General features: G+C 45.5%; 1 protein-coding gene across 2 annotated transcripts in view; it reads right to left on the bottom strand.

The window, feature by feature from the left end:
* LOC306769372 (RAS guanyl-releasing protein 2-like) overlaps window positions 1-20,322 on the bottom strand; it is a 95,546-nt gene that overhangs the window by 16,041 nt on the left and 59,183 nt on the right. For both annotated transcript variants that reach the window (XR_013771677.1, XM_079257957.1), the window contains exons 10-13: window positions 13,705-13,779; window positions 13,017-13,139; window positions 9,358-9,473; window positions 9,125-9,266 (exon numbers count right to left, since the gene is read on the bottom strand). Coding sequence is in view for 1 of the 2 variants with exons in the window: in XM_079257957.1 (XP_079114083.1) it covers window positions 9,125-9,266; window positions 9,358-9,473; window positions 13,017-13,139; window positions 13,705-13,779 (456 nt within the window). In the remaining variant the exon portion in view is untranslated. The remainder of the gene's footprint in view (window positions 1-9,124; window positions 9,267-9,357; window positions 9,474-13,016; window positions 13,140-13,704; window positions 13,780-20,322) is intronic.

Genomic DNA, 20,322 nt, shown 5'->3' with positions numbered 1-20,322 from the left:
TATAATAACAGCTTATTAAATGTGTAACTAGGCAAGAAAATCTTCTAATTACCAGATTGTAATTTCCAGCCAATTAAATGTACTAATGTCAAAGCTTTTCTTTTCGTGGTGGTTTTGCATAATCACACGATTGCACCAGAGTTAGCTAAGAGCTAATTTGCATGTGCGGTTCCTGGACAGGTAAACAAACAGTGAAGATGGGAAAACAGACAGTTTAGGTGCCATTCCAGCCATCCCATTCTAGATTGCGCCGTCTGATGGCAGCAGATTGTAGTAGCTCTGACTTGCTATCTTGATTTTTTTTAAAGTACAAAGTCGTCTTTCATAGATATTACCTTAAATTAGGTATTTTTTTCTGAGGATTTCATGCCGGTTCGGAGGGTGTGCTGCAAAGAGGATTTTTTTGCATATTTTCGTTCTTTCAAGGCTTGTTATGATGAGTCTCCATGGCAACGAAAGACTTGTTTACAATCGGGATCAACTGATTAACCTCTCCCAAATCAGGATTATCAGCGAAACAACACATCAAATCCCGATGGAGTTGAAAAGAAAGAGAAGAGGATGCAGAGCGGGAGTGAGACAGAGGAGAAAGCGATGGAGATTTAAACCATTTCTCCCAACCATTGTAATGGGTAATGTGAGATCACTAGCTAACAAAACGGACGAGCTCGAGGTGCTAACAAGGTCTCAGAAAGAATACAGAGAGTGCAGTATTATGTGCTTCACCGAGACATGGCTGCATGAACACATCCGTGACTGTAATGTGTCTGTACCGGGCTTTAAAACGGTCCGTGCAGACCGCAGTAGACAACACAGCGGAAAGCTAAAGGGTGGTGGAATTGCAGTGCTGGTTAACCAGCGTTGGAGTCATCCTGGACATGTTACTGTCAAGGAGAAGATATGCACAAGGGACATGGAACTGTTAGCTGTGAGCTTCCGTCCATATTATTTACCCAGAGAGTTTACCTGTGTTATTCTGGTAGCGGTTTATATAATACCTGGTACCGCACCAGACACAGCCTGTGACGTCATCAGCTCCGTCGTTGCTCGGCTACAAACACAGCATCCAAACTCATTCATGGCGATCTCCGGAGACTTCAACAACGTCTCCCTCTCTGCAACTCTACCAACATTCCAGCAGTTTGTCAGCTGCTCCACCAGAGAAAATAAGATGTTGGACTTATTTTATGCAAATATGAATAATGGATACAGTTGTTCTGCCCTGCCTCCTTTAGGAAGATCTGACCATAATCTGGTTCTTCTCACCTCCACCTACAAGCCCATCGTTCAGCAGCAACCAGTCATCACAAAGACTATCAAAATCTGGTCTGCTGAAGCTGAAGATGCTCTTCGAGGAGGCTTTGAGGCTACAGACTGGAACGTCCTCTGTGAACCTCATGGAGACGACATCAACGCCATGACTGAGTGTGTGACAGATTACATAAACTTCTGTGTGGACAGCATCGTCCCAACAAGAACAGTGAGGTGCTTCCCCAATAACAAACCCTGGATCACCAGTGACCTGAAAAAGCTGCTGAACATCAAAAAGAAAGCCTTCAGGGATGGAGACAGGGAGTTATTGAGGGCAACACAAAAACAACTTAAAACACAAACTAAGAAGTGCAAGGAGGACTACAGGAAGAAGTTAGAAAGTCAGCTCCAGCAGAATAACGTGAGGGATGTGTGGTCTGGAATGAAGAAGATCACCGGCTTCAAGTTAAAGGGGGACCAGCCTGATGGGGGTCTGGACAGAGCTAATGAGCTGAACATATTCTTCAACAGGTTCAGTTCACCCCCTACCTCCAGCTTAACAGACCACACACCCTCCATAAGCCCACTGCTTTCCTGTCACGCCTCCAATCTGTTACCCTGCAGCTCAGTTATGGACCAGAACACAGCTTCATCTCCCTCCACATCAGGACATCCTGAGACCTCCACCTTGTTTGTCTCCTGCAATCAGGTTAAGAAGCAACTTGAGAAACTGAACCAGAACAAGGCTGCAGGTCCAGATGGTGTCAGTCCCAGAGTTCTCAAGACCTGCTCAGAACAACTATGTCCGATTCTCCAGCACCTTTTCAACACCAGTCTGAGACAAAATAGAGTCCCAGTGCTGTGGAAAACCTCCTGCCTTGTTCCAGTGCCTAAAAAAACACAACCAGCTGAACCAAGTGACTACAGACCAGTTGCCCTGACATCTCACATCATGAAAGTCCTGGAGAGACTCTTACTGGCTCACCTCAACAAGCAAGTAAACACCTTTCAGGACCCATTCCAGTTTGCATATCGTAATGGACTTGGGGTTGAAGATGCCATCATATACCTGCTCCAGAGAGCACACACTCATCTGGACCATTCAGGTAGCACTCTGAGGGTCATGTTCTTTCATTTCTCAAGTGCTTTTAATACCATTCAGCCTGCTTTGTTATGTGAGAAGCTCCATAAATTCCAGGTGGATACCTCCACAACCACCTGGATCTATGACTACCTCACAAACAGACCCCAGTTTGTGAGACTGAAAGGTTGTGTGTCTGAGATGGAGGTCAGCAGCACTGGTGCACCACAAGGAACTGTACTCTGGCCATTCCTCTTCACTCTGTACACCTCAGACTTCCAGTACAACTCTGAGTCCTGTCATCTGCAGAAATACTCTGATGACTCTGCAGTTGTGGGGTGTATCAGGGATGGACAAGAAGCAGAGTACAGAGAACTGGTCAGTCAGTTTGTTAAATGGTGCAGTGACAATCATCTCATTTTAAATAACAGCAAAACAAAAGAGATGATTGTTGACTTCAGGAGGAAGAAGGATAAACAAAGCACTGTTTCCATCCTGGGAGAGGAGGTGGAGGTGGTGGAGGAATACAAGCATCTTGGAGTTCAGCTGGACAACAAACTGGACTGGAAATGCAACACTGACTACATGTACAAGAAAGGTCAGAGCAGACTGTACTTCTTAAGGAAGCTGAGATGGTTTAACGTCTGCACCAAGATGTTGCATATCTTCTATAAGTCTGTTGTGGAGAGTGCAGTCAGCTTTGCAGCACCTGCTGGGGTAGTAGCATCAGAACCAGAGACTTGAAGAGAATCAACAAACTGATCCAGAAAGCTGCTTCTGTGCTTGGAGTAACTCTGGAGCCGCTGGAGCTGATTGTCCAAAGAAGAATGCTGCACAAGCTGATGAAGATGATGGAGGATTCTTCACACCCTCTCCACAACACAGTGATGAAACAACAAAGTGTGTTCAGTGAGAGGCTTCTTCAGGTCCGATATAAGACTGAAAGACACAGAAGATCATTCCTGCCAGCAGCCATCAGCCTCCGGAACAAGACCTCCTCAAATTAATTATTATTATCATATACTACAATATTGAATTTCCCTTTGGGGATTAATAAAGTATTTTTCATTTCATTCATTAGCAGCTTTCAGTATAATAACAGCTGAAATTAAACATTACAGTGAACGCTCTGCGGCCTTAGGCTCTTTTACCGGTCATTTTATCATCTCATCAGTGATATTTAAGCCATAATATTTCATATTATGTTTACATCTTTTTCTTGCTTTGTCCTGAATGCTTTTAAATAAAGCAACAAGCTGGATGCTCCCTCTCCTCTTTAGTCTGCAGGACACGCCGTCCATGCTGTCCACAAACTATTCCACATCTTCATCCAGGTTTCCACTCAGAACATTTTAAATGAGCTTTGGTCCAGAGAAGACGGCGTGTTTCTGGATCCTCTTCACATATGATGGAGCTTTAACCTGCATGTGTGGATTTCAGCCTGAACTGAGGCATTTCTGGAACCTTCCTACTGGTTTCCAGTAGAGGATCATGACTACACTGTTTACAGTATAGATCAAGACGATTCAGCTCAGTCCCATGACGACCACAGTCCTGCAAGTCTTCAGTGTTTTCCTGCTCCAACGCATCTCACTATGACATCATGGATCTCATAACCTATGAGCTTCTGCACAGTATTTGAGTATTTGTAAACTAAACTCAGCGTTTATCACAGCTGACCGCCTCAAATGGATCAAACCTCCTTGCTTCATTCAGAATAAAACCTCAGGGATGTGAAAGCAGTGCAGCTTACCATCATCATCCTCATCCACAGCAGCAGATGAAGGTCCTGCTGTGGTTAACATGTTTGGACATTCAGCAGCGGCATTTTTCTTTACATTGTACACTTCCTATGCACCTCTTCTCTGCTTCCTCTCATCAGTTCAGACAGCAGGTACCTGGATCCACCAGTCCAGAACCAAACTGGGATTAAACAGTCTGATTGGTTAAACCTGGAATTCAACCAGTCAGTCCGGAGGTCAGGACAGAAAGGTTTCTTCTGACTGGATGAAGACCTCAGGCCAGTTTTATGGACCAGTTAAACAAATAAACTGTGTGGACCAAAAGACACGTCGGCTAACTGGGAAAGGCACTGGGATGTGCACTCCCACAGTCTAACCTGAAGTGGGAAATGAAAACCAACATCCTGAAAGTAGAGTCGCTTAGATATTAATGATCTGCTCTGTTCATGTCTTCATGGCCACCATTGATGATGAAGTGCAATGAAAGTGGGGTATGGGGTGAAACGGGGGAGAGGGGGGAAAGGGGGGACAGGGGAGAACGATGGGACGGACGGGAGGAGGATGGACAACATCAAGCAGGACGCAGGCAGTGGGGGAACAATGACATGAAAGAGCTGCGCTGGAGATCACACACACTGCACTGGCACATCTGAGGAGGCACAAAATATCCTGACCTCTTCACACACACACACACACACACACGCACACACACCTCGGATGTACACACAACCTACAGAGCATGGATAAACACAAACACACAGCCAGCAACACCACACACACACACCACCAGACACTGTGCAACAAAGAGAAGTGGCTTCTCATCAGGACCGACTGACCTTTAGCGCTTCTACAGACACAGGCAGTGCTGCAAACACCAACTTGTTGCTTCCCTTTTTGCATAGAAGCGGCTAGAAAAGTGCGACTTGAAACACTTTTAACATAAAAGCCAGATGTGCTGAATGCAGCAATGCTTTCTGTAGAAGGAACAGACCAGGAAGAACTTTGCTTCAGCATGAGAGAACCGAATGTTAAAGGGGTGTTATGATGGTATTTGGAGTTTTCTGAGCTTTCTACAGTGTTACAGTGTTGAATCCTCATCAGACATGTGAACGGCACTGTTTTTATCACCTAAACGCATGTTTGAGTTTGAGTTCCAGCACTCTCTCCGTTCGCTTTTTTTTCTACTTGGAAATCCTTGTGACGTCCCGGGGGATAAGGTTCGGTGATTGGTTACCTTCTACTGGTTAACAAGGGCATGTACAAATACATCAGGCGGGTAGAAAACGTGGGATAAAGTTATTTCCAACGATGGCTGGTGAGTTTACCAAAGAGAGACATCCTGCTGCATTCGTTGCTGTGGGTTGCTGTTTTCCACTTCGTTTTCAGGCTCTGATTCAGGTTCCAACATGTAGGGCTGGATGCTATGTGTTGACATTGTATTTTGTTTTTTTACTGAGTTTATATTAGCCTAATCCTTCTGTTTATGAGACGTTACAATGATGGCGAAAGCAGGTGCGGTGCGCGCTCCCGATGTAGTGCAGTGGCGGGAGGCGGGGCTTAATGCGGAAGAGTCTCAATCCACTCGTTTTGCCCGCAGGCTGATCTGACAGCCTACGGAGAGGGTCGGTCTGAAGTAAATAAAGTGATTTGTGACAATAACTCCATCAATCCCAGCCCTTCTGGTCTCAGAAATAAAATGAAATTAGCCCGAAATGCACATAATAGTTCCACTTTAATGTTGGAAATAAATCATGTCTGAGACGCTTCATGCAAACACGCCTGCTGCAGTGCAACACTCAGTTCATCCGAAGCTCAGCCCCTCGGCTGGCTGGTATGGTACGGCTCGGTACAGCACCGTTAAAAAGCACGGCTCAGTCCTGGACAGGACACATTAGTTTCCATTTCCAAGGCAAAAACCTGATAAAGCTGCCAGAACATTCTGTCCACACCATCCAGCTGTCCACAGTTCCTTCTCTTAGATCCCAATCAGATCATCTTACACGATGAGCTCGACACAAATAATCTAAAGACTCGTCTCTGTGAACAAAGCAGAGCCGGCTCATGTCTCAACATACAAAGGAATGGCTCCGCTCTGACGTCTAGCCATCACAGAGCTCTCTGGCTTTACTCTGCACACCAGGTAGACGATACGCAGCAGATATCAGGGCTCCCCGAACCAAACCATCACCATGGATCTGCGTGAGGCTTCAATTTTGTGAATGTTTCCAACACACGGTTGAATCTATAATTACACCAGTTTTAAAGGAAAAAGGGGGTCGAACTTTGCAGCAAGGGGGGCTGGATAAAGGAGCCGGAGTGTGGATCAACCAGAATATGATTAAAGACCGTCATCAGGTTTCTCTCTAATTCCAATGTTTGAGGAAAACAACATGTAATCCCACTCTACTGACTAAAGTAAGACAAAGCAGAGATGACTGGGTTTGGACTGTTCTTCTTCTGTGGTAAAGTCTGGTATCCAGCAGGATAAGAATAAGGCACTGAAAAGCAGAACATTATTTCTGTATCATACAATCCAGAAATAATGTTTGGAGAAAATCTGCGACTTCCCACTGAAGGTAATTTGTGTCATACTGAGATAAAACTGCAGCAACAGACGTCAAAGTAAATAATATGTGTGGACCAAGCCTCACCAGCTCGTTCTCCTTCTACAACGCTCGGCTGTCGACAAGAGTCTGAGCCGCTGGCCAACACACTCCGTCCTCCAGAGAGGAAAACACCTCCATGTTCCTCCATGTCTCCTCGCTCTGCATTTAGCAAAACTCATCTGTGAGCTGTTAATTAAGATGAACGACTGGAGGAAGCTGCAGGCGACGCGTGCAGAGATCCGTGTGAGACACCAGGAACTCTGCAGTGTGTGCAGAGTGTGTGAAGCGAGCGCTGGAAAACGGGCCGAGGGAAAACATTGCTTCTGCACCAGAGCCAAAAGGAAAGTACAAAGCCGGCGGATGGGGAAGTGGCTGGTGTATCTACCTCTGGCACACACACTGCCAGAGCCCTTATCGCCACATGCTCTACGCTGAAAATTCCCCTGCAGATGATAGGAAAACGCCAACGTCATCAGAGGAAGAGTGTGTGTTGATGTTTGTCTAATCTAGGCCGAAAGCTCTCATCTGAGCGTCTAAAGGAAGAAGCATCTCGCCGCTGAAAGCCATGTTCTTCTCCTTACAGATGAGCGCTGACTCACCGCCGGCGTCCGAATAACAAGACAGCTCCTCGGGGGAGAGCAGGAGGACACACACCTCCACACACGCGCAGGAATAACAATGTCACATGCGAAGGTTATCATCTTGCCCAATTACCTTTCTTCCCCATGTTTTCTCAGAATGCAGCTCTGTGTATGTGTGTGTGTGTGTGTGTGTGTGTGTGTGTGTGTGTGTGTGTGTGTGTGTGTGGGGCGATGACTCAGAGTAATTGGCCTGCCTGACCTGACAGGCGGAACCTCTGAGAGACGCTCCATCGCTGCAGCTGAGGCCGGTAATGAGCTGCGTTAGTCGGGACGGTGGAGCCACGTGACGAGCACGTCTGACCTTTGATCTTCTTATTCTGGATATTTGATGCAACGGAGAAAAACATCTCTTCAACCCGAACACCGACGCTGACTGATTTAAAATCACCTTTAACCCTCTGGGGACCAGGGGTATTTTAGAGAAATAAACCTCGCCTGACTTTTTTTTTAGTTTAAATGCTAATAAACTCCACCTTTCAATGCCCCATAATGTCCTCTACCTTGTTTTTTTTTTTTTATTATTTTGAATTGAAATATCATAAACTGCTATGTAAATGAGGCTCCTTTGCTTGAAATAAAGAGTATTATAATTTAAAAGCATGACTAAAGGTCCTGAAGCACCGCAGCTTTCAGCTGCACACACTGTATCTGTTACCAAGTTATACATCTGTTACGACGCCGTCGTGTCGTTTATGTTGAAATAAACTACTTGAGTAATGCAAATGTTTGTTTGAGCAATTGCGCATGGTATGCGTGCGTAAAAGCTGTTGTTTTCACCATTAGTCGGCCTTGTAAATACAGAAGGCAGCTATCCTGCTGCTAATGACACGGATGCAGAGTGATTGACACTGTTTGGAGGCGTTTCCTGAGGCATCGTCGGCTCTGATTGGACAAACACGTGTCATGCGCCAAAGACAAAGGCTCTGGTTGGAACACCTATTTAGACACAACACGGTATGAACGGGCTACAGTGATGCCGGAACTACCGTCTGAAAGCCCGGAGTCTCCTGATTAAGAGGGAAAAAAGTAAGTTTCTATCTTTTATGGTTCGAAAGCTATGCTGGATTAAACACAACATGGTCCCTGGCATCGCCAACGATGCCGGCGTCCCCAGAGTGTTAAAGATGCAGAGCAGCGATCATCCTGATCAGGAACGTATCGACAGACGCAGCAGCATGAAGGCCATCTATCTCTGACAGAAGTTAAGTAGTTAAGTAGTAGTAAGAAGTTAAGTAGAGATAACACACATCAACACATCATTCTCTCACATCTGAAACACACACACACACACACACACACACTGTTTACATGTTTACACTTTCCAGTAACGTCCGCCACCATCCTCGCTAAAGCAGCTCTATGAAAACATCTTCTTTGTTTTATTCCAGCCGTAGAGGACCATTATTCCTCTTCTTTCCAGACACACTGACAGCTTCCTACTCGCCTGTTTGGCTGCTTCTGATTGGACATTACTGCGCTCTGATTGGACATTACTGCGCTCTGATTGGACATTACTGCACTCTGATTGGTGGAAAGTCTGACAGGAGGTGGTTTCATCATAACCTCCAGGTGGAAACAGCGGTCTACTAGCAAACAGGCCTGCAGGCGAGCAGGCCTGTTTTTCCACTATATAGTCTCAGAGTAATCCCCCCGACAGGACAGAAACCTCCTTAGATAACCTGAAAGGTGAGCTGACACTAAGAGTTTAGCCTTCAGAGTTACACACGACTCCTCCTGAGTAGCCTCGGCCACCGCGGAGCTTTAAGGGTTAATGTAACACATGAAGAACGGACGTTTACTTACAAAGCCGGCGCAGTGCTCGCAGAATGTGGGCTTCACGTAGGTGGTCTCGGTAAAAGTGTGGATGAAACCCATCTTACAGTTCAGCAGAGAGCTCGCTTTCATAAAGTAGTCGATCATCTCCTCCCTGCTGATCTTTCCGTCTCTGTCGGAGCAGACAAAGCAGAGATGAGCGCCTCCTCCTGCAGGCTGGACCGGTTTAGCTACAGCACAGGAGGGAGCTTGGCGACGCTCACTGGTTCTTGTCCAGTTCGCCGAACTTGCTGAGGTAAGGAAAGTTGTTCCTGATTGCTTCGAATTCATCCCTGGAAATGTGGCCGTCGCCATCGGTGTCAAAGTTCTTGAAGACCGACTGTAAAAAAAAAACAAAAACACGACATTTATCATCAACAAAACGAAGCTTTTCATTTTCATAACGTGTGACATGACTCGCTTTATTATATCTGAATGATACTAGACCACCCTCATCGGACTAAACCGTTAGGATAATGACTGTGTGTGTGTGTGTGTGTGTGTGAGATGATGCAACAATGACAAAAAACCTGGAATGTTTTGTATCTGCAATTGTTTACATTTGTCTTTAAAAAGTGAAAAAAAATACCTAAATTTGCTCTCTTTTTTTTTAAATATTCACAACATATTTCCTACTTAGATTGTCCATAAAAACAGCCGTAAGGCTGACGGGAGGGGCAGCCGAAGGCATGAATGTGTGAGCCATCGTCAAACAGATGATCCAACAGGTGGGTTAAAAATAGCTTGGGTTTTGTCCTACATCTACAGTTAATAAACTATTTGGATGTTTAATCTGACAACGGCAGAAACATTACATAAGCTTTACGCTCATGTCAGATAAATTTGAAAAATACTTCATTTCCAGCATTTTTGCATGGTGGACAGAGTAAACGCCATCATGGCAGCAGCTTTAAAATCTGGATCTGATCGCCGAGGATGAGGAGGCTGATGCCGACCCCAGAGCAGGAAGATGCTCCTTCTGCTAATGTTTATATTTTAATTTCCAAAAGTTTGAGTGTTGCTGCAGTTTTCAAACTAAATCTTATGGCTTTAGTGTTTTTATGTCCTTTAAAACACACAATAAAAGATGTTTTTCTCAAAAAAACAAGTGATGTAAAAGCTAATAAAGTAGAAACATACAAATGTTTATTTAGGATGAGTCACATTTTTTATTGTGAAATTTTGACCAGATCTAAACTAAAACCTTTAAAGGAATTATTGATCTGGCTTGAAACTGACCAGAAAGTAACATTTTAATGGCACATCAGCGTTAAACTGTTAAATGCTTTGTTGACACTTTGTATTGATCCTATAGATTTGTTAGTGAGTTAACAGAAGGTGACAACAAATAAGTCAATCTTTATTTATCAAACACTTTTTATAAAAAGAAATGCAACTTAAAGCACTTAATATTAAAAACTTTACAAACAAAAACATCCATCCTCCCCTTCAAGCCCCTCTGACCACTAACCCACCAATCAGACACACACATGGCGTTGTCAGGGTTCGCAGAGATGTGGACCCAAATGCAGGACGAAGAGGCACGGAGAACGCAGGAATAATGGTTTTAATCTGGCAAATAATCCAAAAGAGAATGAGCAGAAGCCTGGATGGAGGAACATGAAGGATGATCTGACAAAACAGGGAAAAATGCACAACGGAGCCAAACAGGAAAAACTCCCAAATAAAACAGGAAACCAGGAGTCCATAAAAACCCCACACCACAGACATACCCTCACAGAAAAACACGTGAACAACATTAAGCACATATGTGAATCACACACACACACACACACACACACACACACACACACACACATATAACATAAAGAAAATCGCACCTAATAAAGTGCTTTCCACTCTACCCAGCTGCATGTGTAGCAGATATGTTTGTCCAATAGAACAAATGTTGTATACGTGGTTAACCAGCGTGTGAAACATGGTGGACATGAGAGCGGGGGAGTGATTGTCAAACTCTGGCCCGCGGGCCAACTTTGGCCCTCAAGGTTAAACCGAATGACGACTAGAGCTGGACCGCCAGTATTACACAGCACATGTACGGTCCATCTTACAAACTCCAGAACGCTCCGGTTTGGTGCGTTAGGACTTCTTCTCTGCAGTCGTCAGAGCAACGTCAAGCTACTGCAGCAGAGATGGTAAAATACGTCCTGCTGCTTGGAATTAGATGATTCCGAATTCACAATTTTTCCTACGAGTTTAAATGGAAATAATTCCGAATGGAGGTTTACATGAAACACGTCCTCACTTAATTCCTCTTTAGAGCGGCGGGTTGGGAAGGGTTCTGATTGGACAGAGGGTGCACGTGACATATGACGTATACCAGAAATAAACAAAGTTAGCTCCCTGCTTCTCGTCTTTTCAGTCGTAACTTGTAAAAACTACATAATAAGTACCAGCTTCGCCGCTATTTTTATCATAAATGTGAAGTAGCAGCTCAACACCAGCATACTACCTCACTTTCTGCAGCAACTGAGAAGGAGAAGAAAGATAGACCACCGAACACGAACATGCTCAGAACGACCGGAATTAATTTAGAGTGTAATGAAGGTTTACATGACAGAGGAATTAAATAGTTCTGAATTAAAATGTGAATAAACCAAACGCTTACATCGGAATTAAGTTCAATAGAAATCTGCATTAGGAATTAGGTGTTTACATGGTCATTTTTTGTCAGTTTAAAGCAGAATTAACTTTTATTTGGAATTAAACATGAATTGAAACTCCCATGTACAAATGTTGCTGAAAAACACTGCCAAAAAAAACTTTAATGCAAATAAAAATGGACCCAAAACGGATCCCTGAGGTACACCACGAAGGAGAAATTCCTCCTTTTAACAGAGAAGGACCACTACTATCAGCAGTAATTCATGCATTTTAACCTAAAGATGCTGAAAGTGTGTGCAAATACAACCTTTGACATGTAGTTTATCTTAAATAGGCAGCGACTGATGTCTCCTTCTGGAATCTTCTCAAGCTTTTAAAGTGCAGTTAAATAAATTTCCATTTCATAACATTGTGGTGTGAGATTGAGGAATTTGCAAGACATAAAGAGTGTTTTGGTAGAAGTAGGGGTGGTATTTTATGTTAGCAGGACTAAACAAAGAGAACTGCTTAAATATATGACCCCCAAATTAAACCATTGTGCTCTAAAACAGTAAATCAGCAATGAAATGCAATGCAGGTGACTGTCATTTATATGGTATATGATTCCCTGAAGGTAGGAAATGTGGGATGGCATCTGGTCAGCAGAGTGTGCTGTGGGTATTTAGGTACTGTGATTTTTTGGAAATGTTAAAGGAACTGATTTAATCTTGGTGGTGCGGAGGATGGCATTCTCTGAGTACTTTTGCAGTTTGCGGCTTTTTCCACCAATGATTTTCTCTTTCTCGGCTGTTTAGCAGGAGGAGGCAAATAAATCGAGCCGGGTCGGGAAATCCTTCCTGCATTTTCTCAGCCATGTTTGCCTTCCGAGTTTCTTCTTCACTACTTTGTATTTTCATCCTAACACGCTTTTTATATACAAGGTATGGCTATCAGGTATGCGCTGCTGGAGGGGGAGAAGGGGAGCCGGGAGAAGAAGCTTACGGAATATAAGAAATGAACAACTCCATTTTGGTCAGAACGTTTGAATTGGTCAGAGTTTTTACTGATTTACAGTAAACTGAGGGGTCTAACTAAATTTCTTATTATTCATGATTACAGAATGTATAGACTACTATCAGGACGAGGAACCACTTCACCCAGAGGAACATGTGTCTCAGCAACGTTACCTACCACAGCCTTAATACGCTGCGTAAGGATCAGCTACAGCGTCATCCTTTAAAGGTGGCCCCTCTAACAGTTAGCCCTGACAGAAACTCACCTCCACCATCTTCTCGATGTGTTTCTTGATGATTGTCGGGTCGGCATTGGGCTTCACCGACACAGCCCACTCGTCAATCATAGTGGGCTTGGGTTCAGGTGCAGGGGAGGGGCTGGAGTTCTGCTACACAGCGGAAAATGAGAGCCCATCAGGTCAATGTTACGGCGAGGAAATCTTGCTAAAATAAAAACAAAACTCTTCTCATGACCAAATGTGTGAAAATTTCCCAGCATGCAGTTGTGATCTTGGGAAATTAAACTTTGCTTCATACAAAACCTCTGAACATATCAGCCATGAGTCTTATGACATGGAACCAAAGCCTTCTGAAATGAAGATGATGAAGAGGCTTTGGATGTTTTCACTTTGAAGCAACATAAAAAAGAGAGGAATAGAATTTTAAAAATTAAATTGTTTTTAAAGCGACAACAGGACAAATAAGACCTTCATACAGGTCATATTCCTTCCTTGAGTGGCTTATTGTCACAGATTGCTCCCAAATCTGACGACAACAGTGAAATCTGCTGCCAGCACACAAACCAGCGCCTTTATTGTCTCATGAGAAACCAAAAACTCGTCTCATAACCAGTTACAGCAGGTGATTATTTCTCATGTTATGGAGTGAAAACAAGCAACAGAAAAGATCAGCGGGCACGGCGGCGGGTTGCAAACTGCAGGGTGTGCTGCTTACTGCTGGCTTGCGAGGTTCCCTTTGTAGAGACATCTGGTAAATCTCCTCCTCGGTGTGGTACTGGTCCAGAGAAACCTGCACCGAGAGTGCGTGTGGGTTAGGCCTGCATGTCATTAGCACCATCATGACACATTTCACTGACATTCAGCTAAACTTTATCACCTTTTACTGTCTGGTAGATTACTGCTGTGTTGGAACAACACTTGTTAAGTCCTGCTGATGTTGTTGTAGCAAAACCATCAGCACAGCCAAATCTGTCCCCACACACCCCCACCCAAAATAAAACAAAGTGCAACTTTCTATGCAACACATAAATTGTTAATTAGAGCCTTTTCCATGTCTGTGCATTCTGTCATGACAGCAAGAGACGAAGCATCTATGTATTTATTTACTTTACAAGCAGCTGTGACGCTCATTGTTTTATTTCTTTGCAGCTCCTCTCCTTTTGTAATTATGTTCCACTGAGTTCTATCGAGTTGATCACCAGGAAAGGCAAATGGGTTTTCTTCTGCTTTTAGCCTGTTTCAGTGCAGTTTATACCGTTTTGGTATGAAGGTTAACTTTTTTCCTTCTTAAATTTAAAGTCATGAAACAGAAACGACTTCATGTGAAAGGTTGAAATGTACTCGAGAAATTTAGTAACTGAGTACGGAATAACCTCTTTAAGTAATCCTATCCAACCGTTTAAAAGGAGCCACGAGTTTGAGGAAAATGAACTCTGTAAAAATGCCACGACTGGGATCCTGCCATTGCTGGAGGCCGCTGGAGGTTTCCGGAGCAGGAAATGTCCATAACACCAGGAGTTTTCTGGTCTGGGGAGACCGAGACCGAGCCTGATCTGCACCATGGATAAACATACTGGCCTCCTGCAACTCAGTGGCGACCAGCGTCTGTTCCCACAGCAGAGACCACGGGGATCCACTGGTTGCTGCCTCGCTCTGTTTTATTCTAACATGCAGTTATGTCTCCTCAATTAGATGTGGCGTGAACATTTCTTTGTATTTTTGGTCTTTATTTTTATTTATTTTTTCACTGATAATGATTTTGATTAAAGAGAAATTGGAAGCAACATCATCTCCACCTTTATAAAACAGAATTAGACCCTTTTCCCTTCACAACTGACTTCATTCTCTGTGATATGAAAACCAGGTCCCAAAGTAAGTAAAATAAGGTCATCAAAACCTGATATACAATGTTTTAAAACAGAACTTCTTAAACAAAAGTAAAAAGACTAAATAAATAAACTACTTAGGCTGTACCAGCTTGTGCTTCTATCCATGTTTCATCCATGTGGTCTGGTACAGAGACGTTATTGAGTCATTGGTCATTGAGCAGGTGACGCGACAGAAGTGGAGAATGTTGTCTGTCATGGTAACACTGAGTCTTTTCCTGCACCACTTTTTCTAATAAATTATGTCTGAGAAACATAGTGCAGATGAGCTAGCAAAAGAATAAAGCCAAGCATGGCTTCATGACTGTGTGGAGGGGTCCAGGGCCTTTTGTTGTTGTATTACAGGAGGCTTCATGAAAATAAGTTGTGGACCACAGCTACAGATTGAACGAGGCGATGGAAACGTTCCTCAGAGATTTTGTTCCGTACTGACATGCTTCACACAGTTATAGCACCATGAGAATCTCCCGTTCCACCTCATCACCATGAGAATCTCCCGTTCCACCTCATCACCATGAGAATCTCCCGTTCCACCTCATCATGATGAGAATCTCCCGTTCCACCACATCACCATGAGAATCTCCCGTTCCACCTCATCACCATGAGAATCTCCCATTCCACCTCATCACCATGAGAATCTCCCGTTCCACCTCATCACCATGAGAATCTCCCGTTCCACCTCATAACCATGAGAATCTCCCGTTCCACCTCATCACCATGAGAATCTCCCGTTCCACCTCATAACCATGAGAATCTCCCGTTCCACCTCATCACCATGAGAATCTCCCGTTCCACCTCATCATGATGAGAATCTCCCGTTCCACCTCATCACCATGAGAATCTCCCGTTCCACCACATCACCATGAGAATCTCCCGTTCCACCTCATCACCATGAGAATCTCCCGTTCCACCTCATCACCATGAGAATCTCCCGTTCCACCTCATCACCATGAGAATCTCCCGTTCCACCTCATCACCATGAGAATCTCCCGTTCCACCTCATCACAATGAGAATCTCCCGTTCCACCTCATCACCATGAGAATGTCCCGTTCCACCTCATAACCATGAGAATCTCCCATTCCACCTCATCACCATGAGAATCTCCCGTTCCACCTCATCATGATGAGAATCTCCCGTTCCACCTCATCACCATGAGAATCTCCCGTTCCACCACATCACCATGAGAATCTCCCGTTCCACCTCATCACCATGAGAATCTCCCGTTCCACCTCATCACCATGAGAATCTCCCGTTCCACCTCATCACCATGAGAATCTCCCGTTCCACCTCATCACCATGAGAATCTCCCGTTCCACCTCATCACCATGAGAATCTCCCGTTCCACCTCATCACCATGAGAATCTCCCGTTCCACCTCATCACCATGAGAATCTCCCGTTCCACCTCATCACCATGAGAATCTCCCGTTCCACCTCATCATGATGAGAATCTCCCGTTCCACCTCATCATGATGAGAATCTCCCGTTCCACCTCATCACCATGAGAATCTCCCGTTCCACCTCATCACCATGAGAATCTCCCGTTCCACCTCATCACCATGAGAATCTCCCGTTCCACCTCATCACCATGAGAATCTCCCGTTCCACCTCATCACGATGAGAATCTCCCGTTCCACCTCATCACGATGAGAATCTCCCGTTCCACCTCATCACCATGAGAATCTCCCGTTCCACCTCATCACCATGAGAATCTCCCATTCCACCTCATCATGATGAGAATCTCCCGTTCCACCCCATCACCATGAGAATCTCCTGTTCCACCCCATCACCATGAGAATCTCCCGTTCCACCTCATCACCATGAGAATCTCCCGTTCCACCTCATCACCATGAGAATCTCCCGTTCCACCTCATCACCATGAGAATCTCCCGTTCCACCTCATCACCATGAGAATCTCCCGTTCCACCTCATCATGATGAGAATCTCCCGTTCCACCTCATCACCATGAGAATCTCCCGTTCCACCTCATCACCATGAGAATCTCCCGTTCCACCTCATCACCATGAGAATCTCCCGTTCCACCTCATCACGAGAATCTCCCGTTCCACCTCATCATGATGAGAATCTCCCGTTCCACCTCATCACCATGAGAATCTCCCGTTCCACCTCATCATGATGAGAATCTCCCGTTCTACCTCATCACCATGAGAATCTCCCGTTCCACCTCATCACCATGAGAATCTCCCGTTCCACCTCATCACCATGAGAATCTCCCATTCCACCTCATCATGATGAGAATCTCCCGTTCCACCTCATCACCATGAGAATCTCCCGTTCCACCTCATCACCATGAGAATCTCCCGTTCCACCTCATCACCATGAGAATCTCCCGTTCCACCTCATCATGATGAGAATCTCCCGTTCCACCTCATCACCATGAGAATCTCCCGTTCCACCTCATCATGATGAGAATCTCCCGTTCCACCTCATCACCATGAGAATCTCCCGTTCCACCTCATCATGATGAGAATCTCCCGTTCCACCTCATCATGATGAGAATCTCCCGTTCCACCTCATCACCATGAGAATCTCCCGTTCCACCTCATCATGATGAGAATCTCCCGTTCCACCACATCACCATGAGAATCTTCCATTCCACCTCATCACCATGAGAATCTCCCGTTCCACCTCATCACGATGAGAATCTCCCGTTCCACCTCATCATGATGAGAATCTCCCGTTCCACCTCATCACCATGAGAATCTCCCGTTCCACCTCATCACCATGAGAATCTCCCGTTCCACCTCATCACCATGAGAATCTCCCGTTCCACCTCATCACCATGAGAATCTCCCATTCCACCCCATCACCATGAGAATCTCCCGTTCCACCTCATCACCATGAGAATCTCCCGTTCCACCTCATCACCATGAGAATCTCCGTTCCACCTCATCACCATGAGAATCTCCCGTTCCACCTCGTCATGATGAGAATCTCCCGTTCCACCTCATCATGATGAGAATCTCCCGTTCAACCTCATCACCATGAGAATCTCCCGTTCCACCTCATCACCATGAGAATCTCCCGTTCCACCTCATCACCATGAGAATCTCCCGTTCCACCTCATCACCATGAGAATCTCCCGTTCCACCCCATCACCATGAGAATCTCCCGTTCCACCTCATCACCATGAGAATCTCCCGTTCCACCTCATCACCATGAGAATCTCCCGTTCCACCTCATCACCATGAGAATCTCCCGTTCCACCTCATCACCATGAGAATCTCCCGTTCCACCTCATCACGATGAGAATCTCCCGTTCCACCTCATCATGATGAGAATCTCCCGTTCCACCTCATCATGATGAGAATCTCCCGTTCCACCTCATCACGATGAGAATCTCCCGTTCCACCTCATCACCATGAGAATCTCCCGTTCCACCTCATCACCATGAGAATCTCCCGTTCCACCTCATCATGATGAGAATCTCCCGTTCCACCCCATCACCATGAGAATCTCCTGTTCCACCCCATCACCATGAGAATCTCCCGTTCCACCTCATCACCATGAGAATCTCCCGTTCCACCTCATCACCATGAGAATCTCCCGTTCCACCTCATCACCATGAGAATCTCCCGTTCCACCTCATCATGATGAGAATCTCCCGTTCCACCTCATCACCATGAGAATCTCCCGTTCCACCTCATCACCATGAGAATCTCCCGTTCCACCTCTTCACCATGAGAATCTCCCGTTCCACCTCATCACCATGAGAATCTCCCGTTCCACCTCATCACGAGAATCTCCCGTTCCACCTCATCATGATGAGAATCTCCCGTTCCACCTCATCACCATGAGAATCTCCCGTTCCACCTCATCATGATGAGAATCTCCCGTTCTACCTCATCACCATGAGAATCTCCCGTTCCACCTCATCACCATGAGAATCTCCCGTTCCACCTCATCACCATGAGAATCTCCCATTCCACCTCATCATGATGAGAATCTCCCGTTCCACCTCATCACCATGAGAATCTCCCGTTCCACCTCATCACCATGAGAATCTCCCGTTCCACCTCATCACCATGAGAATCTCCCGTTCCACCTCATCATGATGAGAATCTCCCGTTCCACCTCATCACCATGAGAATCTCCCGTTCCACCTCATCATGATGAGAATCTCCCGTTCCACCACATCACCATGAGAATCTTCCATTCCACCTCATCACCATGAGAATCTCCCGTTCCACCTCATCACGATGAGAATCTCCCGTTCCACCTCATCATGATGAGAATCTCCCGTTCCACCTCATCACCATGAGAATCTCCCGTTCCACCTCATCACCATGAGAATTTCCCGTTCCACCTCATCACCATGAGAATCTCCCGTTCCACCTCATCACCATGAGAATCTCCCGTTCCACCCCATCACCATGAGAATCTCCCGTTCCACCTCATCACCATGAGAATCTCCCGTTCCACCTCATCACCATGAGAATCTCCGTTCCACCTCATCACCATGAGAATCTCCCGTTTCACCTCATCATGATGAGAATCTCCCGTTCCACCTCATCATGATGAGAATCTCCCGTTCAACCTCATCACCATGAGAATCTCCCGTTCCACCTCATCACCATGAGAATCTCCCGTTCCACCTCATCACCATGAGAATCTCCCGTTCCACCTCATCACCATGAGAATCTCCCGTTCCACCCCATCACCATGAGAATCTCCCGTTCCACCTCATCACCATGAGAATCTCCCGTTCCACCTCATCACCATGAGAATCTCCCGTTCCACCTCATCACCATGAGAATCTCCCGTTCCACCTCATCACCATGAGAATCTCCCGTTCCACCTCATCACCATGAGAATCTCCCGTTCCACCTCATCATGATGAGAATCTCCCGTTCAACCTCATCACCATGAGAATCTCCCGTTCCACCTCATCACCATGAGAATCTCCCGTTCCACCTCATCACCATGAGAATCTCCCGTTCCACCTCATCACCATGAGAATCTCCCGTTCCACCTCATCATGATGAGAATCTCCTGTTCCACCTCATCATGATGAGAATCTCCCGTTCCACCTCATCACCATGAGAATCTCCCGTTCCACCTCATCACCATGAGAATCTCCCGTTCCACCTCATCATGATGAGAATCTCCCGTTCCACCTCATCACCATGAGAATCTCCCGTTCCACCTCATCATGACGAGAATCTCCCGTTCCACCTCATCACCATGAGAATCTCCCGTTCCACCTCATCACCATGAGAATCTCCCGTTCCACCTCATCATGATGAGAATCTCCCGTTCCACCTCATCACCATGAGAATCTCCCGTTCCACCACATCACCATGAGAATCTCCCGTTCCACCTCATCACCATGAGAATCTCCCGTTCCACCTCATCACCATGAGAATCTCCCGTTCCACCTCATCATGATGAGAATCTCCCGTTCCACCTCATCACCATGAGAATCTC

This window comes from Telmatherina bonti (genome assembly GCF_933228915.1).
Source record: "Telmatherina bonti genome assembly, chromosome: 18".
Classification (NCBI taxonomy): Eukaryota; Metazoa; Chordata; class Actinopteri; order Atheriniformes; family Telmatherinidae; genus Telmatherina; species Telmatherina bonti.
The sequence above is the reverse complement of the archived record's forward strand: the minus strand, read 5'-3'. Positions and strand labels throughout refer to the sequence as shown.